Source organism: Lontra canadensis, unplaced genomic scaffold (assembly GCF_010015895.1).
Source record: "Lontra canadensis isolate GAN:19392208 unplaced genomic scaffold, GSC_riverotter_1.0 scaffold1, whole genome shotgun sequence".
Lineage (NCBI taxonomy): Eukaryota > Metazoa > Chordata > Mammalia > Carnivora > Mustelidae > Lontra > Lontra canadensis.
The window spans coordinates 117433608-117450507 of record NW_022630995.1 but is presented as its reverse complement, the minus strand read 5'-3'; the positions used below and the strand labels follow the sequence as shown (position 1 = coordinate 117450507).

The 16900-nt window shown below is 43.6% G+C and overlaps 1 protein-coding gene across 7 annotated transcripts in view; it reads left to right on the top strand.

Annotated features, from left to right (window-relative positions):
* The window catches only part of AFF1 (AF4/FMR2 family member 1), a 199980-nt gene that overhangs the window by 100693 nt on the left and 82387 nt on the right, over window positions 1-16900 (top strand). For all 7 annotated transcript variants that reach the window (XR_004383211.1, XM_032862044.1, XM_032862035.1 and 4 more), the window contains 2 exons: window positions 9814-9934; window positions 10348-11268. Coding sequence is in view for 6 of the 7 variants with exons in the window: in XM_032862044.1 (XP_032717935.1) it covers window positions 9814-9934; window positions 10348-11268 (1042 nt within the window). In the remaining variant the exon portion in view is untranslated. The remainder of the gene's footprint in view (window positions 1-9813; window positions 9935-10347; window positions 11269-16900) is intronic.

The window sequence follows — 16900 nt, the reverse complement described above, 5'->3', positions numbered from 1 at the left end:
CTGGCAGACTCGAGTAGAATTCTGGATTGTTTGAAATTGAGTAATGTTTGAATATAATCATTAAGTCAAAGGTGTGTAATAAGCATCACTTTTTACTGAGCATTGTACTCTCAGGAGTAGTCCTTGCCTTTAAGGAGCTCATTCTAATAAAGAAAATCTGTAGGCACGTGTGCAGTCTATCTGGTTTTTGTAAATGTAAACATGGACAGATTTGCAAAAACAGATGTATGGCGGAGAAAGGAATCATTCACAGCAGGGATGGGAGGTGAGAGTGGAGGTTGGGGCTGGGGACTGTGACGGAGGGGCAGGGATATTTCAGAAGGTTTTGAAAGTCAAGGGAGGAGTTCATGAGAGAACTGGCAGAGGCAAGGGCTGTGCCCCCCCCTCCCACCCCATGCCTCCCAATTTCTTGTTTTTGTAGTGTCTAGAAGAGAGAGAGGGGGCAGAAATGGGTCTTAATCTACTTTGGGGTGAGAAATAAGCAGAAAGAGGTCTTACCCCCTGAAGGTTAGAGGCTTCTCATTGAAGCCCAAACATGAAGGGTGTGCTTGGCTTAACCACCAATCATCTTTAATCCTGTAGGTAGCATTTGGCTCGGAAAAAGTTATAAATAGGTGAATAATAAGATCAGATTCATGATTTTTAGAAAATTTGATGCGGTACCTCTGTGGAGCAGAGTCGCCCAGGCAAGGAGCCTGTTGGGGCCGTACTCCGAGTGGGAAGTAAGAAGTCCACACGACGCTTCATTTGAATTTTGAATGCTTAATATGTTTAATACCCCAAACATTTGTTGTTGTTGTTGAGTGTAAATAAATGAGACAAGCATTTAAAGAAAAGCCCAGAACTTTGAGCTTGCTAGTCTACATTCTTCGTTTGTGACCACTGCATTCTTTTATTTTGTGGCTGTAATGAGCAGGCTTTCACCAGCCTCATTATTTTATAGGTATGTGATGTGGTCCTTCATGGTCAGTTGAGTGTGTAAGAAGAACGGCATGGTAATGAGCCAGTGCTCTGGTTGATCCTAGTACAAATGAGACCTGTAGGGGAAGAGCCAACAGCTGCTACCCATGTTTCTCATTGGTGCCAAATGTGCAGTTGCCAGTAAAGCAGGCCGACTGAGGGAGCTCGGAACACCGGGGACCTTTCTAATTAAATGGGGGGACAGAAATAGTCAGGTGGCAGATTTATCTCTAGCGAGCCTTTTGCCACTGTGGGAAGGGAGGGTGATTTCTGTATCTGCTTTCAGTGAACTGGAAGTAAAAACTGTCAGCATTTTAGGGATCCCTCCGAGAGACTGCCGTTTTCTGGAATTTCTCAGTAACATTAATGTCTTCACATTTCAAATGGTATATTTACTAACCCCTAGCATATAGATTGTCAAATCTTCAAGGTCAGGAGCGATTTCTTCTTACTGTTGGGGTTTGTGTAATTGTGCCATTTACATGATGACCTTCCTCAGTCAGTACTAGTTCTTCTTCTTTTTTTTAATGTTAAAATGCATTTAAAAAAAAACCAACATGTTTAGAAGATAAGGGACTATGTCCTACACAGAAATGCAGTTGCTCATCTGTCTCCCTTCCCCTCATCCTCCTCTTGTTAGAGCTGTGTATCCCCACCCACACAGCTTTCCTCACTGGCCTTTTAAGACCATTGGAGAAGACAGATTCTTGTGCTTTTCCATCTATAGGGTAAATATGCCTCTTGAATATATTTATGATCTGTTAAGATACTTTTCTAAATAACAGCCGCTTGTGTTTGGACTTTGGAACATAGTCTCTAATGCACTGCCTTGTGCAGATGGCCTGTAATTATTAGTAATGATCGACGACTGAGTCCAGGGATGCCTGGGTGGCTTAGTCGTTAAACGTCTGCCTTCGGCCCTGGTTGTGATCCCGGGGTCCTGGGATTGAGCCCCACATCGGGCTCCCTGCTAAGCAGGGACCCTGCTTCTCCTCCTCCCTCTGCTGAACCCCCTGCTTGTGCGCACGCTCTCTCAAATAACTAAAATATTAAAAAATTAAAAAAAAGGTAAAAGACATATTTAGGGGCGCTTGGGTGGCTCAGTTGTTAAGCGGCTGCCTTCGGCTCAGGTCATGATCTCAGAGTCCTGGGATCAAGCCCCCGAGTTGGGCTCCCTGTCTAGCGGTGAGTCTGCTTTTCTCCTTCTCACTCTGCTTGCGTTCCCTCTCTTGCTGTCTCCCTCTCTCTCTCTGTCAAATAAGTAAATAAGATATAAAAAAAAAAAAAAAAAGAAGACGGAGTCCAGCATCCAAAACTGTGTTCATAGGTTTCAGTGAGGATTACTGACAAAATGTTCAACACCTTCGTATTTCTTTAGTCCTGATCTTGATGTTGTACGAGGCATTTTCTTTTGTTTTTAATAAAAAATTTTAACTACACAAATAGTAAATGGATACTCTCTTGTGGGGAAAAAAAAAAGTTAAAATATTCCTTAAACCACCACACTACCACTTACCTCCTCCACCCTAACCTGGTGCTCCTTGATAGATTTTTATAAGTGAATCCTTTCAGACCTTTGCTACATATTAACATGCATGCAGCAAAGTAAGTGGCAGATTGATTTTGAAAGGTAAATTAACATGACTCTCATTAGGATGGAAGTGACTGACTTTGACTCAAGTTTGCCTGGGTAGAGGCTCTCTCACTTAGTTTAAAACTTATAGTATGCCTTTAAATTACATAAAAAAATCTTAAAGGTTGATTTAATTTTGCAAAATGGAGTTCTGTACAACTCTTGCAGTATTCTAACGAGGCTGAGTCTTCTGTGGCAAGCAGAAGTGAGTAGCAGAGAGCTGTTACTTTGAGAAGATCCCCTGGGAGCTCCTCCAGGAAAACAACGGTGACATAATGCTGTTTTGTCGTTTCCCTTGGCTGATACTTATCTTTTATATTAAATCAGATTTGGTTTTTGAAATTAAGGATTAAGTCTTTGATCGTTTTTTCTTTGTGTCGTGTGTGGTAGGTGATGGGGGAAGTAATAAAGGTGAAATCTTTGGAAGATTTAGCCTCGTGATTTTTATTACAAGAAAGCTTGTTGAAAATTCTTTCATATGCACAAAGCAAAAGAAAAGATTTTCCATTCTTTGAAGCAACACTTCTTCATTCCAACATGAAGCCATGTTGATTTCTCATGTTTAACTTGTATTGATGAGTGATACAGTTTTAATGACAAAGCAAACTTTGTGCTTTGAAGTATATTGACTTTTTTCTGTAGTGTGTGAAAAATGTTTCCTGGATGTTAGATTGTCCGGCTAGAGAAACCTGGGAAAAAAGGGCCAGAAGATAGACTGTAAAAGTCAACAGGGGTGGTTTTCAAAATGAAATAGAAAGGTCGCTTGCACAAGAGTAAGATCCCAAACTTGCCATCCTTCTGCCTCTTGGTTTGTGACATGTTCTGTCACTGTCTCTAAACCAGGCTTGCCCAACTTTTGGAAACAGATTTGAGAGTTTTTCGTTTTGTTTGATCTTTTGTATATTCAAATCAGAGTGGTGTAGTGCTGCTCCTAAAGCAGTAAAAAAGACTTCCTTCTTTTTCAAAATGAATGTACGTTGTTGATTTGAGGATTTTTCTTTCCCTTCCGGCCAAATGTCTCTTCCATGCCTCAGGAGATGACTACACTGGAGAAATTACACTCTGTCCCCCAAGGGAGAATTAAACTTTTAAACGTGAGTTCTAGAGAGTTGGTCACATCTATCAGGGGCAGGTCTGTGTGAAGTGGCCAGTCAAGGGTGATAAATGCGTAGTCAGCTGTGCACAGCCTGCCCCGTGGGCCAGTGTTGCCATGGAAGCGCCCACTGGCATCCAGCGATCCTGCATGACTAACCTAGATTAGCAGCAGGGCCCGTGGGCTCCAGCCTGGAAGAAGGTGCTCCCAGCCAGACGATGGCCTAGCTGCATGCTGCCCCTCAGCTCACGCTCAACATGGGCCTTCCTGGTACCGTCTGTTCCTCCTTCCACGTCCGTTCCTTTCCTTTTTCAGTGCAAGGCAGGGTGAGAAAGAGGATCGCTCTCATTAGTCCCTAGGGAGCTGTGATTTCGTCCTTCTATCAGTGTTTTACCACACCCACCCACAACTCCAAGGAGGAGCATTTGAAAAGTCAGAGTCAATGGGCCCCGGCAGGCCCCAGCATGGGCTTGACTAAATGACTGCATTCAGGGGCTGAACGGGCAGCTCTGAATTCCTCAGGAGTTTCACCACCTCTCAGAGAATGAGAGCATCCTGGCAGATTTTCCATTTCCCAGCGTCGCTCAGGCTCCTGTGTGGATGAGAGCGGCGGAATTTGGTTGCTGCAGGCATCTGTGGCACAGCCCCCCTTCGCAATGGCTTGTGCACTTGTGTTCTGCCGGGCACACCAGGCTCTGGAAACTCAAGCCTAGGGCTTCTCCTTTGGTTCCTGGTTCACTTAACAAAAAAAAAAGGGGGGGGGCCACCTGGGTGGTTCAGTGGGTTAAGGCCTCTGCCTTTGGCCCAGGTCATGATCCCAGGACTGTGCTCAGCAGGGAGCCTGCTTCCTCCACTCTCTCTGCCTGGCTTTCTGTCTACTTGTGATCTCTGTCTGTCAAATAAATAAATAAAAAATCTTTAAAAGAAAATAATAAAAGTGGAGGCAGGTAGTTTGTTGCATTTTGCAGGAATCTTTTTGATGTATCAGCACTGCACCTCCACAGCTGGTGGGCAGTAGTATATGTCTCAAAAGCAGGCGCGTGGCGACTGACAGTAAATCCCTATTTTACTTTGGTGGATTTGTGGTAGAACTCCTGGCTATCTGCTCTGGGGGTCAGACTTTGCACACACATCCCCTACCCCTGGGGCCTTGTTTATGAGTGCTGTCAGTGCTTCAGAGCCTCCTCTGACTTGGTGGCCTTTTTCTCCCTAGGTGGGGACTTCTGGGCTGACCAGACAACAGGCGTCGTGGCCCAAGCAACATGGCCTAGGTCAGTGGCCAGAAGTTCCTGGGAGGGGGGGCCTGATGTCGGGCGTAGAATGGCAGGTTTGGTGCAAGTTTATTTATAGCCCGTCCTTGAAAGAAATGAATGTGAAGAGGCCCTTAGCGCATTGGAGATGACTTGTGAATCCAGAGGTTATCATGGAGCTAGGGACCTCAAATGTGTAAACTAAAAAGGGCTCCAAAAAGAAAAAAAAAAAGGCTTCTAAAATAAGAATTGTAATGCAGTTTTTAAACTGGAGGAGTGACTTCATGCTGCCGCCCAGTCCTCTCTCCAAGGCCTCTGTGTCAGGTCGGTCGGCAAAGACAGACCCGTGTGGATACATTTAACCAAACATATTTCGTGGTTCTGAGATTGCTCTGCTAGCAGGGATAAAACCTCGCTTATCTTTGAGAACAAGGAATTAGGAGTGATTGTGAGTGAGCACACATACAGCACACTGCCTTTGTTGTTGCCCTACTTACCACAGCCTTGCTGTGCAGAACTGTGATTAAGAATACATGCGCTTTTGCCAAGCAGACCTGCATTCGAATTTTAAGGTCTATCATTTACCGCAGATTAATCTCTGAGCTTTATCTTTTTTTGTCCCCCACCCAGAAAATGGGGGTCATACTCTCCCTCTGATGGAAGTGTTGTGAAAATTAAATAGGGGACAGGTGTGATGTGTCTACATCCGTGTTGACTGAATAGCAGACACTGAGTGGTGGCAGTCCTTGGCAGCCTTGTTGTAGCTGTCATCGTTGCTCCTGTTTTTGGTAAGCTTTGTTAAAGTGATCCACAGAGCCCAAGAAGAATATGCTCTCTTGTACTCCTCAGAACCACCCCGAAAGTTGCCCTGCATGGGATCTACTGACTCAGAAACTCGGAGTGGGGGGTAAGTCGTTGCGCTCCACGTTCCAGCAGGTCCTCCAGGTGATTCTAGTGCTCACTGGTTTGGGAACTCCTCATCTCATACAAAATGCTCTGTGGGGAGCAGGGAAGGAGCACTTGTGCCTCACTCTGCTCTGTGTGGAACAATGAGGAAGTCTGACCCTGAAAGGCTGATGAAGGCTGATGTTGGGATGAGGTTATCCTGAGAGGGAGAATGTTTTCTCCTCTACACCAGAGGAGAAACGCCACCTTTAATTAAATGAAGTGATAGCCAACTTGTAATTATTCAAAGGTAATTAACAGTCTGTGAATCATGTAGAACATGTACTGCTACCTAAAATCCCCTCATTCAAAATTTTCCATCCACCCGCTCTTTTCTTGTAGCTTGGATTAAAAATGATGTGTAAGGCTGAACAGTGATTTACTTACTTATGCTACTTATTATGTTGATACTTCTAAAATTTGTGTTTCCCCTGATACCAAAATGGAACCAAGAAAAAGAAGATATTCATGAAAAAAATTGCTTATGAACCTTAAGAAACCATTCTTTAAACCGTTGAAAACTTACAGGAAGTAAAACCCAAATAAACCAGAAAGCTCTCCCCAGTACAACTGGTAAAACCTGGTCAATGGCAAGGAGAAGGTAGACAGTCCAGAAGAGTGAGAGCCCACAGCTGATGCAGTGTAGTCCTGGGAATTGTGGACTCATCACTTCCTGTCACTTCTGCCTTCTTCTGCCCTGCCCTTGGGGAGGAGCCTTGGGGAGTGAGACCCAAGGGAGGGTGAGGGGGGAGAGTGAGTTTCTTTCACAAAGTCTAGACCTCCTAAAACTCATCCTACCATGGCCACTTGTGAGGTCTTTTCTCATCTCACAATTTTTTGGGTTTTTCAGTTGAAGAAGGGTAGTGGTTAATCTTAAAAAAAAAAAAAAAAATCAAAGCTTGTTTCAAAATTGGTGTAGTATTCCATATGTCTGCCAATAAAAATCTTGATGTGGGTTTTAACTTTTTTAATCTAATGAAGTAAAACCTTTAATTAAACAGAGTCCCTAATTTAATGGGATTTCTTCCCTGTGGGAGGTACCTTGATTTTTGAATCACATAGCAATAAGCCAGTGTTCGGAATGTTGTAAAATTGGGTTCTTATTATTTCCATAGCAATTTTTATTATTTAAGAACTAAAACCTAGAAGTGTGTGGGAAAACTTACGGAACTGATACCAAGATAAGGCGGTGCTGATCAATTTAGAAACACTTCAGTACTTTTAAGCCAGAGTAGCTTTTCTTACAGGTATGTGTGGCATTGATAGGAAAATTACGTGAGGACCCCAGGTGGCCTGATGGTTGAGGCATTACTTGTTCACACCCCCAGTTTTCAATCTGGAGCTGAGAATTTTGCCATTTGGGGTTACCTTTTTGGAGACAAAGGTTGCAATTCAGAAGTGGGCCGGGACTCGAGTGTTGGAACCTGCAGAATCAGGAAGGGAGAGAATGGTAAAGCAGATGCCCTGGGGAAGCTGCCGCTGTGTGCACCCCATGCGGGGTCCTCATACCACTGAGCTTTGGAAAAGGGACGGCTGGTCCTTCAGGTTGCTCACAGGACAGTTGCGTTCCCCACCCCCTCTGCAAACAAAGTGGCGGGAAGAGCAAGTTTGAAGGAAAAAAGTCACTTCCTGATCAACCCTCTTTTTTTTTTTTTTTTTTAATTTTTAAAATTCATCAAGGAATTACCAAAATTCTAAAATAACTGAAAGGAATTCCTGAGCAGTCAAGTCCACCATGCTTCTTTCAACCAGAGATAAATCTGACTGTCCAAAATATGTGAGATTCAAGCTCTGTTAAAGAAGACTCCAAAGCCAGTTTCTGATTTAGTTTTTTACTCCTCTTTTCAGTATGTTGACTTCAACATAAATTGTTCCCTTGTAATTTTCCTATAAAGTAGGCCATCGAGATATCCATCGTTTAGGAAAAGTTTTTGTTGTGGTGGTCTAAGCAGGGAATTCTTTTCCACATCTAGGTGAATATAGCCAAGTAGCTTAGACTCCCTACCACCTTAAGGCTATGGAGATAGAGAAAAATCACTTTTTAAATGGCTGTTTTTTAAAAAAATTGTTTTTGCATATGTCTTCCAGAGTTTATTTTATTTTTAATTACAAGTATGTTTTAAAAAATACGCTGTAAGCATGGTGGCTGTTTTTTAATTTGAAAATATTTAATGATTAGTTTCTGTGTAAAGTACCATGCATTAGCATCAGGAGAGAAATAAATGAGAGGTTCTGTTTTGATGGAGTTCACTTTCTGGGGGAAAGGTGAGGAGGAGAGAGAAGCAATCAGTATCTTCCATCAGCACAGGCTTGGTGGATTTGAGGAAGCCTTTAGAGTGGTTATCATCGGAACCACTCAGGAGATGTGCTGGTAGCTGAAAATTGGGGATGGGGATGTGAGGTTGAGAGAGAAGCAGAGGAAATGTGTGTGATTAGAATGAAAGCATCAAAGTCCGGATACCAAGGAGGAGTAAGGAATAGTCTGGAATGCCTGGAATACAGAGATGGTTTGCAGGAGAATCCTATTTCATGGGTAAGCCGGTCTTGGAAGAATTGCTTATCGTTCAGAGTTCTGGGGTGAGGAGTGGAATGCAAAAGACTGCTTTTAACAGGATATGTTTGGGGAATGGACATGGCTGGCTGGTTAGAATGCATGGGGCAGGCCTGCAGGGAAACAGTGGTGGGTAATATCTAGAGTAGATCTGTTCCAGATTCTTGGGGGGATTCTAGCACCAAAGCAAGGATTTAGTTTATTCTGCATCAACAAAGAGCCACCAAATGCCTGGTATTTTGAAATGTGGACAGTGGCATGAGAACCATAGCTTAGATTGTGTTTATGTCCATGAAAAAGCTAGTTTAGAGGGACAAGATGTTGGGGAGGCAGGGAGAGCAGTAAGAGGGAATAAGAGAAGTCATGAGAGCAGAGAGGTCAGGAAAAAGGGGTGTCTGAGATCAGGACCAGAGTTTCTAGAGGTACATACGGTTTTAGCAGGACAGTTTAATTTTCCTTCTTATTTATTCACATAATGTTGGGGGCGAAGATTCAGTAGCTGCCCTAGAAGCAAGTGTATGAGGGCAAAAATTCAGTTTATAGTTCCTGTTTTCATTATTATATATCCCATGTGGGGGGTCAGGAGGGTGTGGCCTGTGTTCCCCACCTGAGGCAGGCCCACTTTGGTTTACCTACTGGCTAAAACTGTACTCTGGTTGGTTTCCTTCTCTGCCATTAGTCAGTGAATGCATTTTTAACCCCTTTTGGTGCCAGGGCTGATGATTTAGGATGTATTATTATGTGGTTTAAGTAGGGCAATCAGATTATCAGACTTCTTGGTAGGTAAAGCTGACATCTAAAATTGGATTTTCCCATCCCTGATATTTGAAATGAGAAATAAAAATTATCTTTTTGGGTTTAACATGCCAAGACACTCCCAGTAGAATAGGCTGAGAATAAAGTAAATGCTGTTTTGGGTGCTTGGTAATCTTTTAATTATGAAATAAGCCTTTTGATTTTAATCTTCCAAAATGTATAATACTGATCCAGGAAAACAGCCTTTCTTAAAGTTCACATCCTGCTGACTCCGTCAGATGAAAAGCTCCTACCTCTACCCCATATTTTGCAAGCTGAAAGTAAAAATATCATTAATCTTGTCTCTGTTCCACGACTGCCTATAAAAGACTGTTCAGTTTGGAGTCAGTCCTGAGTCAGTATTCCAGAGTGAATGCTTAGGTTTCTGGAGCCAGGACCAAGGCCGGAGAGTCACAGCCTTTAATCCAGGAGTGGGTTGAGGGACTTAGGCCTTCTTTAAAACCTTACCCTTGTCATCACTTCTTGTTGACTTCTCCTCTTCTCCCTCACACATGCACATATGCATAGCAAAACTTGGACACTGATACATTTCATTATTTTTATTCTTTTGTGGCATCTGAAACAGCTTGTACAATGAAGACAGAAACCTGCTTCGAATTAGAGAGAAGGAAAGACGCAACCAGGAAGCTCACCAAGAGAAAGAGGCCTTTCCTGAAAAGATCCCCCTTTTTGGAGAGCCATATAAGGTATTTATTTATTTATTGAATACTAGAAGGCCTGATTTATCACCATATTTAACTCTGTAATGAAGGTGAGTTTGAACAAGGGCCATATATGTGGAAATAAGACAACTTATCTTAGATTGTCTTTGAAAATAAACTATGAAAATTCTCTGAACCTTGTTCAAATTGCTAGAGTTTGTGATCTTCTTTTATAATGTTAGTCTCCTGTCTTTAGTAATGTTTGTCCAGGACAGACTTCTCAACAGGGGAACCGAGTTTAAACTGCATGTTAAATGTTAGGTTACACATTAAATTGAAGTTTGTTTTTTTTTTTTTCTCTAAATGGTACTATGTAACATTATTTATTAAATGCTGATTTTCCTTAGTGCCCTCCGCCCGCCCCCCTCCCCCCATCTAACTCTGCTATCTTTCTCCAGACAGAAAAAGGTGATGAGCTATCCAGTCGAATACAGAACATGTTGGGAAACTATGAAGAAGTGAAGGAGTTCCTTAGTACCAAGTCCCACCCTCATCACTTGGATGCTTCTGAAAGTAGGTTGGGAAAGCCAAGATATCCTTTATTTCCTGAGAAGGGGAGCAGCGTTCCACCCCACTCCTTCCACACTAGTGCCCACCACCAGCCTGTTAACACTCCTGCCTCTGGACCACTTCCTGTTGGTAACATTAGCCACAATCCAAAGATGGCACAGCCAAGAATGGAACCAATGTCAAATCCTCATGTCAAAAGCTATGGCCCACCAGACAGCCAGCACCTGACCCAAGATCGCCTCAGTCAGGAGGGTTGCGGCTCCAGTCATCACAAAAAGGGTGAGCGCAGAGCTGATGGAGACCGCTGTGCTCTGGTGACAGGCTTGGCTCCAGAGAGGGAGCTTGCTCCCTTACTCTGCTTGCCTTCTCCAGTTCCCCCACTGTCACCTGTACATTCCAACCAGCAAACTCTTCCCAGGACACAAGGAAGCAGCAAGGTTCACAGCAGTAACAGTAACAGCAAAGGCTATTGCCCGGCCAAATCTCCCAAAGACCTCGTGGTAAAGGCCCACGATAAAGAGACTCCTCAAGACAGTTTAGTGGCAGTTGCCAGCCTTGGCGTGGCCCCTCCCCAGCCACCTTCTCAGACTTTCCCCCCACCTTCCCTCCCCTCAAAAACTGTTGCAATGCAGCAGAAGCCCACGGCTTATGTCCGGCCCATGGATGGTCAAGATCAGGCTCCTAGTGAGTCTCCTGAACTGAAGCCACTGCCGGAAGACTACCGGCAACAGACCTTTGAAAAAATAGACTTAAAAGTGCCTGCCAAAGCCAAGCTCACCAAGCTGAAGATGCCATCTCAGTCAACTGAGGTGAGTGGAATTTTGTATCTGGGGCAATTCCAGTGTGAAGGAAAATTCGAGATGGAAGTTTCTGGAGAACTGGGGACCTGGGTATCCATGGCTTTTGGGCTGTGAGATTCCTTTTTGGCCTTAGGATCTTGTTGCCCCACAGAGAACTCAGGTCTGAAAGGAATTATTGCTAACAGATACTGAAATGTGATTTTCAGGAAGGTTTTTTGTTGTTGTTTTTCAGTATTTTTACTGAACCATAATTTATATGCTGTAAAGTATAGATTTAAGAGTACAGTTTGCTATGTTTTGAAAAATGTATACATCTGTATGGCCCACAGCCAAGTCATGGTATTTATCATGAGAAAGTTCCAGGAAGATTTTGAGCTGTCATGATTTTTTGTTTTTGTTTTTACTTGTTTGGGGGAACGCTGACTTTTTTTTTTTTTTTTTTTTTTTTTTTTTTTTTAATTTATTTGACAGAGAGAGGGAACACAAGCAGGGGGAGTGGGAGGAGAAGCAGGCTTCCCGCTGAGCAGGGAGCCCAATGTGGGGCTCCATCCTAGGACCCAGGGATCATGATGACCTGAGCCAGAGGCAATCACTTAACGACTGAGCCACCCAAGCCACCCGAACACTGACTTATTTAACATTGTAGAGCCAAAAAAAAAGGGGGGGGGAGGGTTAATTCCTCAGCTCCAGTTGATTTTTCTGAGATCCAAACCATAAAAAAGTAAAAATAAGAGATTAAAATGTTGAAGGCAAAGTATTTCTAAAGATGTGTTCCGTGTAAATTACAAGAAAATCTGAAACTAAAGTTCTGTCTAATGTATTTTTATTTACCACCTAAGAAGACTGGGGGTGTCTCCTTTGAAGTGAGTCACAAAGACGATATAGAAAGCTATTCAGCAATGTTTTTTTCAAGTGACCAAAATACTTTTATCTTTTTAAACAACAACAAAAAAATTCCTTTCTCCGCTCCTTTGGTAAATGGCTGCATTGTATTTGAATGAAGAGAATCAGGGCCCACATCTTATCAGTGAAATTCTAAATTAGCAATAGTTACTCCAAAATTCAGATTAGTAGTGCAAAGTGGAATGTTTGAAGTGAATTTGTCTGAAAGCTTATCTGTTAAGGTAATGTCCTTGGTTTAGTCACAGCTATTGTATAAACCTTCTAATTTGCATATCCATTGCTCAAAGGCTTCAGTGTGCAACCAGATTGCTGTCTTACCTGGGGCTTGAAGGTAAAAATTCCTTAAGGCTTAAAAACAAAACCAAACAGACTCCAGGAAAGATAACCCTTATCTTGAAGGAGGAAAATCTGTTCCTCTGGGGTGTCAGCTTTTGGTTTAGAAGAGGTTATGCACTGTCCTCAGTCAGCTGTTGAGCTGGAGTGAGTCTGGATGTCTTCAGAATGGGACTTGTGTGGGGGCTGAGGGAAAAATGGGAAAGGGGGAGGACAGCAAGTGGTGGAAGTGATCAAGCTGGCAGAGCTCTACATTTAACCTCAAGTCATGAAGATTCACTGTAATGAGATATTTGTTAAACGTTTTGTGCTGTCCTGGGTGGAGGGGTAGGCAGCAAATTAGGGTGGAGTGGGATGAAGTGAGATATCCCCCCCTCATAATGGCCAGTCAGCCTGCTTTATAATTTTTTCAGTGAAGAACTTAGTGTGAATTTCTTTGCTTTGTTTGTCAAATAAGATATGTTGTTTTTCCCAGTTTAAAAAACCAATGAGAGGTGAATTTAAACGTATTTTCTTAAAAAAAAAAAAAAAGCAACTAAAAATTGCTTTAAAGCAAATTTAAGAAAAATCAGCAAATGTTTACATTGTTTACCAAATGCTGGACCATATGTCTAAGTGGGGAGTGAAATGCCAAGCCAGTACTGGTCCCTGCCACAGGGACGAGGACAGTCTAGTAGTGTGTAGGTCAGCCTCCACACCAGAAACAATTAGAGTGCAGACTGAGTGCAGACTGTCCTACTGCTTGGTACTTGGGAAAAGTTTCAGATAGCAGCCTTAAAGCTGGGAACCTGGTTACTGTGGTCAACCAATTGGATTTCCAGTAGACCTTCCAGAGGAGAGTCCTGGTTAACTTTTTCCTTCCTTGGTGAAAGACAGATAAGCCAAGTTGAGATTTCTCTAAGGCCTCAAAGCTCCTCAGATTTAGTGTGTATTTCAAACTTAGGACCATGCCAGATGGCCCGTGAGTATTTTCTGAGTGGATCTTTGAAATGAGCAAAATCCTCCCCAGGTTCGGTAATTGGAGAATGGGGTTTTCCTGGCACAGGGTCATCTGCTGGCAGTAGTTTGAGTAGATGTAAACTTTTCTGTGTCTGGCCTGTGTTTGCAGCAAGCGTTCATTTTAGTAGGATGGCTCTGTCTAGTTTCTCTTCAGGGTTATGCTAGTATCGGCTGTAGTACCAACTGCCTTGGAGTCCCTGGGCAGATGGAGGGTGCCGCACAGCCGGTGTGAAGGGGGAGTTCAGAGTTAAGATCTCAGAGTGGAGGGGGCGTCAGTCCAGGAAGCAGGGGTATTAAGATCTCAAATTTTAATATTCTAATGAATCAAAGGAAGGCATAGAGATGGGGCTCCAAAAAGCAGGGAGTTCACGCCCGAGCAAGTAAACTCTGGATATAGAACCAGAATATTAGGAGTATCTAGGGCTGTTTGTGACTGTGACAGTGGGGAAGAAGGCTAGAGAATGGGGGATAGAGGAAGTTGGCTCTTGGTAGCCCTGAGAGAAGGGGCATGGGGATAGCTAAGTGGTTTTCCTTTATTTGCTTAATTTGTCCTAAGGCAAGTCAGAGGAGGTTTTCTTTTCTGGCTCTCTGGGTTTGAGGGTTTTGCGGTTTGTTTCTTTGCTGCCACCCCCTTCCCCATGGCTTCCACGAAACAGTATTTTAAAAAATGAACCAAACTGGGAAAATCGTCTCGACTGCCTGGCTCTCCTTCATTCTCAAGCCACGTCCATGTGAGTTCCTTACACCACACTGCCCTTGCATTTTGTGGGAAAAAAACGTGGTTTGTATATTTTAGTTGGTTCTCCTAAAAAATGATACTCTTTTCTGGAATAAGTCATTCTCACAGTTAAAACTTAGTCTTTCCTAGAATCCTACAGGACAAAAATGATCCAAAGGTCAATATTCTTTTGTTGTTGTTGTTGTTGTTGTTGTTGAAGGTTTTATTCTTTTATTTGAGAAAGAGAGTGAGAAAGAGTATGGTTGGGGTGTAGGAGGCAGACCCGGAGGGAGAAGCAGACTCCCTGCTGAGCAGGGAGCCCAGTGCGGGGCTTAGTCCCCCGAGGACCCTGGGATCATGACCTGAGCTGAAGGCAGATCCTTAACTGACTGAGCCATGAAGGGGCCCCAAAAGGTCAGTAATCTGACTGCATTGAGGCCTGGCTCACAAAAATCTGCCCTTGGTTTCTGTGGGCATGTCAGTTTTAGTTTTGTGTCATCTGGAAGATGTCTAGCAGCTTGAAATGACCCATTGGAGGGGTACAGCCAAGACTCGGACACTTTCTAGCAGTAGAGTTGCCACATCAGATGGACCTGCCCAACCAAGCTGAAGGCTGAGTGAGATTCCTCTCTATCCCTCTTTTAATTTTATTTGAGACCCAACAACTGATGGTAGGGAAGGCAGAGGGACAGAGGGAGAAGAAGACTTCTGACTGAGCAGGGAGCCTGAAGCCCACCTTGATCCCAGGACTCTGAGATCATGACCTGAGTCAAAGGCAAATGCTTGACTTGAGTGAGCCACCTAGGCACCCCTCTTTTTTTTTTTTTTTTAAAGTAGGCTCCATGCCCTGCGTGGAGCCCAGCACAGGGCTTGAACTCATGACCCGGAGATCAAGACCTGAGCTGAAATCAGGAGTTGGATGCTCAGCCAGCTGAGCCACCCAGTTGCCCCATCCCTCTTTTCCACCCAAAGATACCAGATGAAAGTGAGAGAAAAACTGGGGCATGTCTGTGTTGTGTTCCTGAGCATAGGCCCCAGGATGGGGAGTGGGGGATTAGATTACAAGCTTTATGAAATAGATGTTTTATTGACACAGAAATGGAATAAGCCAAGATGGGCATTTTAAGTTGTGTACTGGGTTTAGAATATTAGACTTCTGTAGCTAAATGTACACAGCCCTTTCATTTTGTAACTAAGGCCTGGGAGGAGGAAGTTGCAGAATTTGGCCAAGATTTACAGTTAGTAGCAGAGCTGGAGCTCAAACTCTCAGTTCTGTGATCTTTCTACTTAGGCTTATTAAGTACGAATGGAGACTGCTGGAAGGTCTTGAGCAGGGCAGAGATGGATCTTCCTTTTCTGAAAAAAATCATTCTGGCTTCTGGGTAGAAAATGGCTTGAGGGACAGGGCTGGAAGCAGGGAGACCAGGTAGGGCTTGAGAGATGATGACAGTTTGGAGTAGGATAATAGGAGTGGACCAGGCAGATTCCAGATGTTTTTGGCAGGGACCTGGTAGGGCTTTGGTTGACTGGAGATGGGAGTGCGCCTGAGGTGAGGAAAAGTGAGACATCAAGGATTGTTTGACTTGATAGATTTGGATGCTGGGATGGTAACTGCTGCTGAGGTGGGCATGACCTGAGTGGAACAAGTCTGGAGGGAAAACCAGGAGGTCTGAGTAGATCAGATATTAAGTTTGATATGTCATTATTTGTCCAGGTAGATGCGACAAGTTGTAGACCAGCTCAGAAAAAAATGTTAAGACTGGAAATGATAGGTTTGGGCTACGTTTGCATATAATAGGTATTTAAAGCTTTAGGACTAGACTGCCTGAAAAGTCCCTGAAGCAAGCCCTTCCTGGCTCAGCTTACGCTTGGCAAGGGGCAGCAAGCAGGTGGGAAGCAATGAGGATGGGTTGGGTCTTCAGAAACAGAAACTGAAGACCATGCTGGGAACATGAGACTCTGCTTATAAAGTAGTAGAAATGATTGCTTTCTGTTTTTTTCACTTAGTTTGAAGTGTGCATGTAAATGGTACAGTTATCTTAATTTATTCAAATAACTGACTGGCATCTGGAGAACTTACTATAAACTTGAATTTGCTGCTGCTTCTATCTCCTTACGTGGCCCCGTGCCATACCCCTCCAGATGAATCCGATTTTGAGTCCTGCTGGTCTCGGATTTCCTTGTGGCCTCTTATGGCATCAGTGAGGAATGATTTCTGTTACCAAAAGCTTCTACCTAGTTTCCAAAACCTGGGTGTCACCTGCGGCTGTGAATTCATTGTTGGACTATCTTGACTCATGGCAATTCCTAAACTGAGCCTTCCATTTGCAGTAAACTGCCAGCCTAACAGTGCAAATTAATCCACAATGGAAAATTGTGTAATAGTGACTCACTGTGCATTCATATGTGCAGATAGTCTTTCCTACTTCCATATTAGTTCTCTTATTACCTTAAACCTTGAAAAGAGCAACTAACCCTTGAGGCAGTTCAGCTTTGGTGTGTTGGTGTCACGTATCCTGTTGATGTGAGGTTCAGTAGTTCATTCTCCCCTGTACACATCAGCAGCTCTGCACCTTCTAACTAAAATACCCAGAGCACCTACTATGTGGCAGGCCTCGTGCTGGGGATGGGGTTAAAACGGTGGGCAAAACACATGGTTCTGAGCCTCTTGGACCTTGACCATCTAGT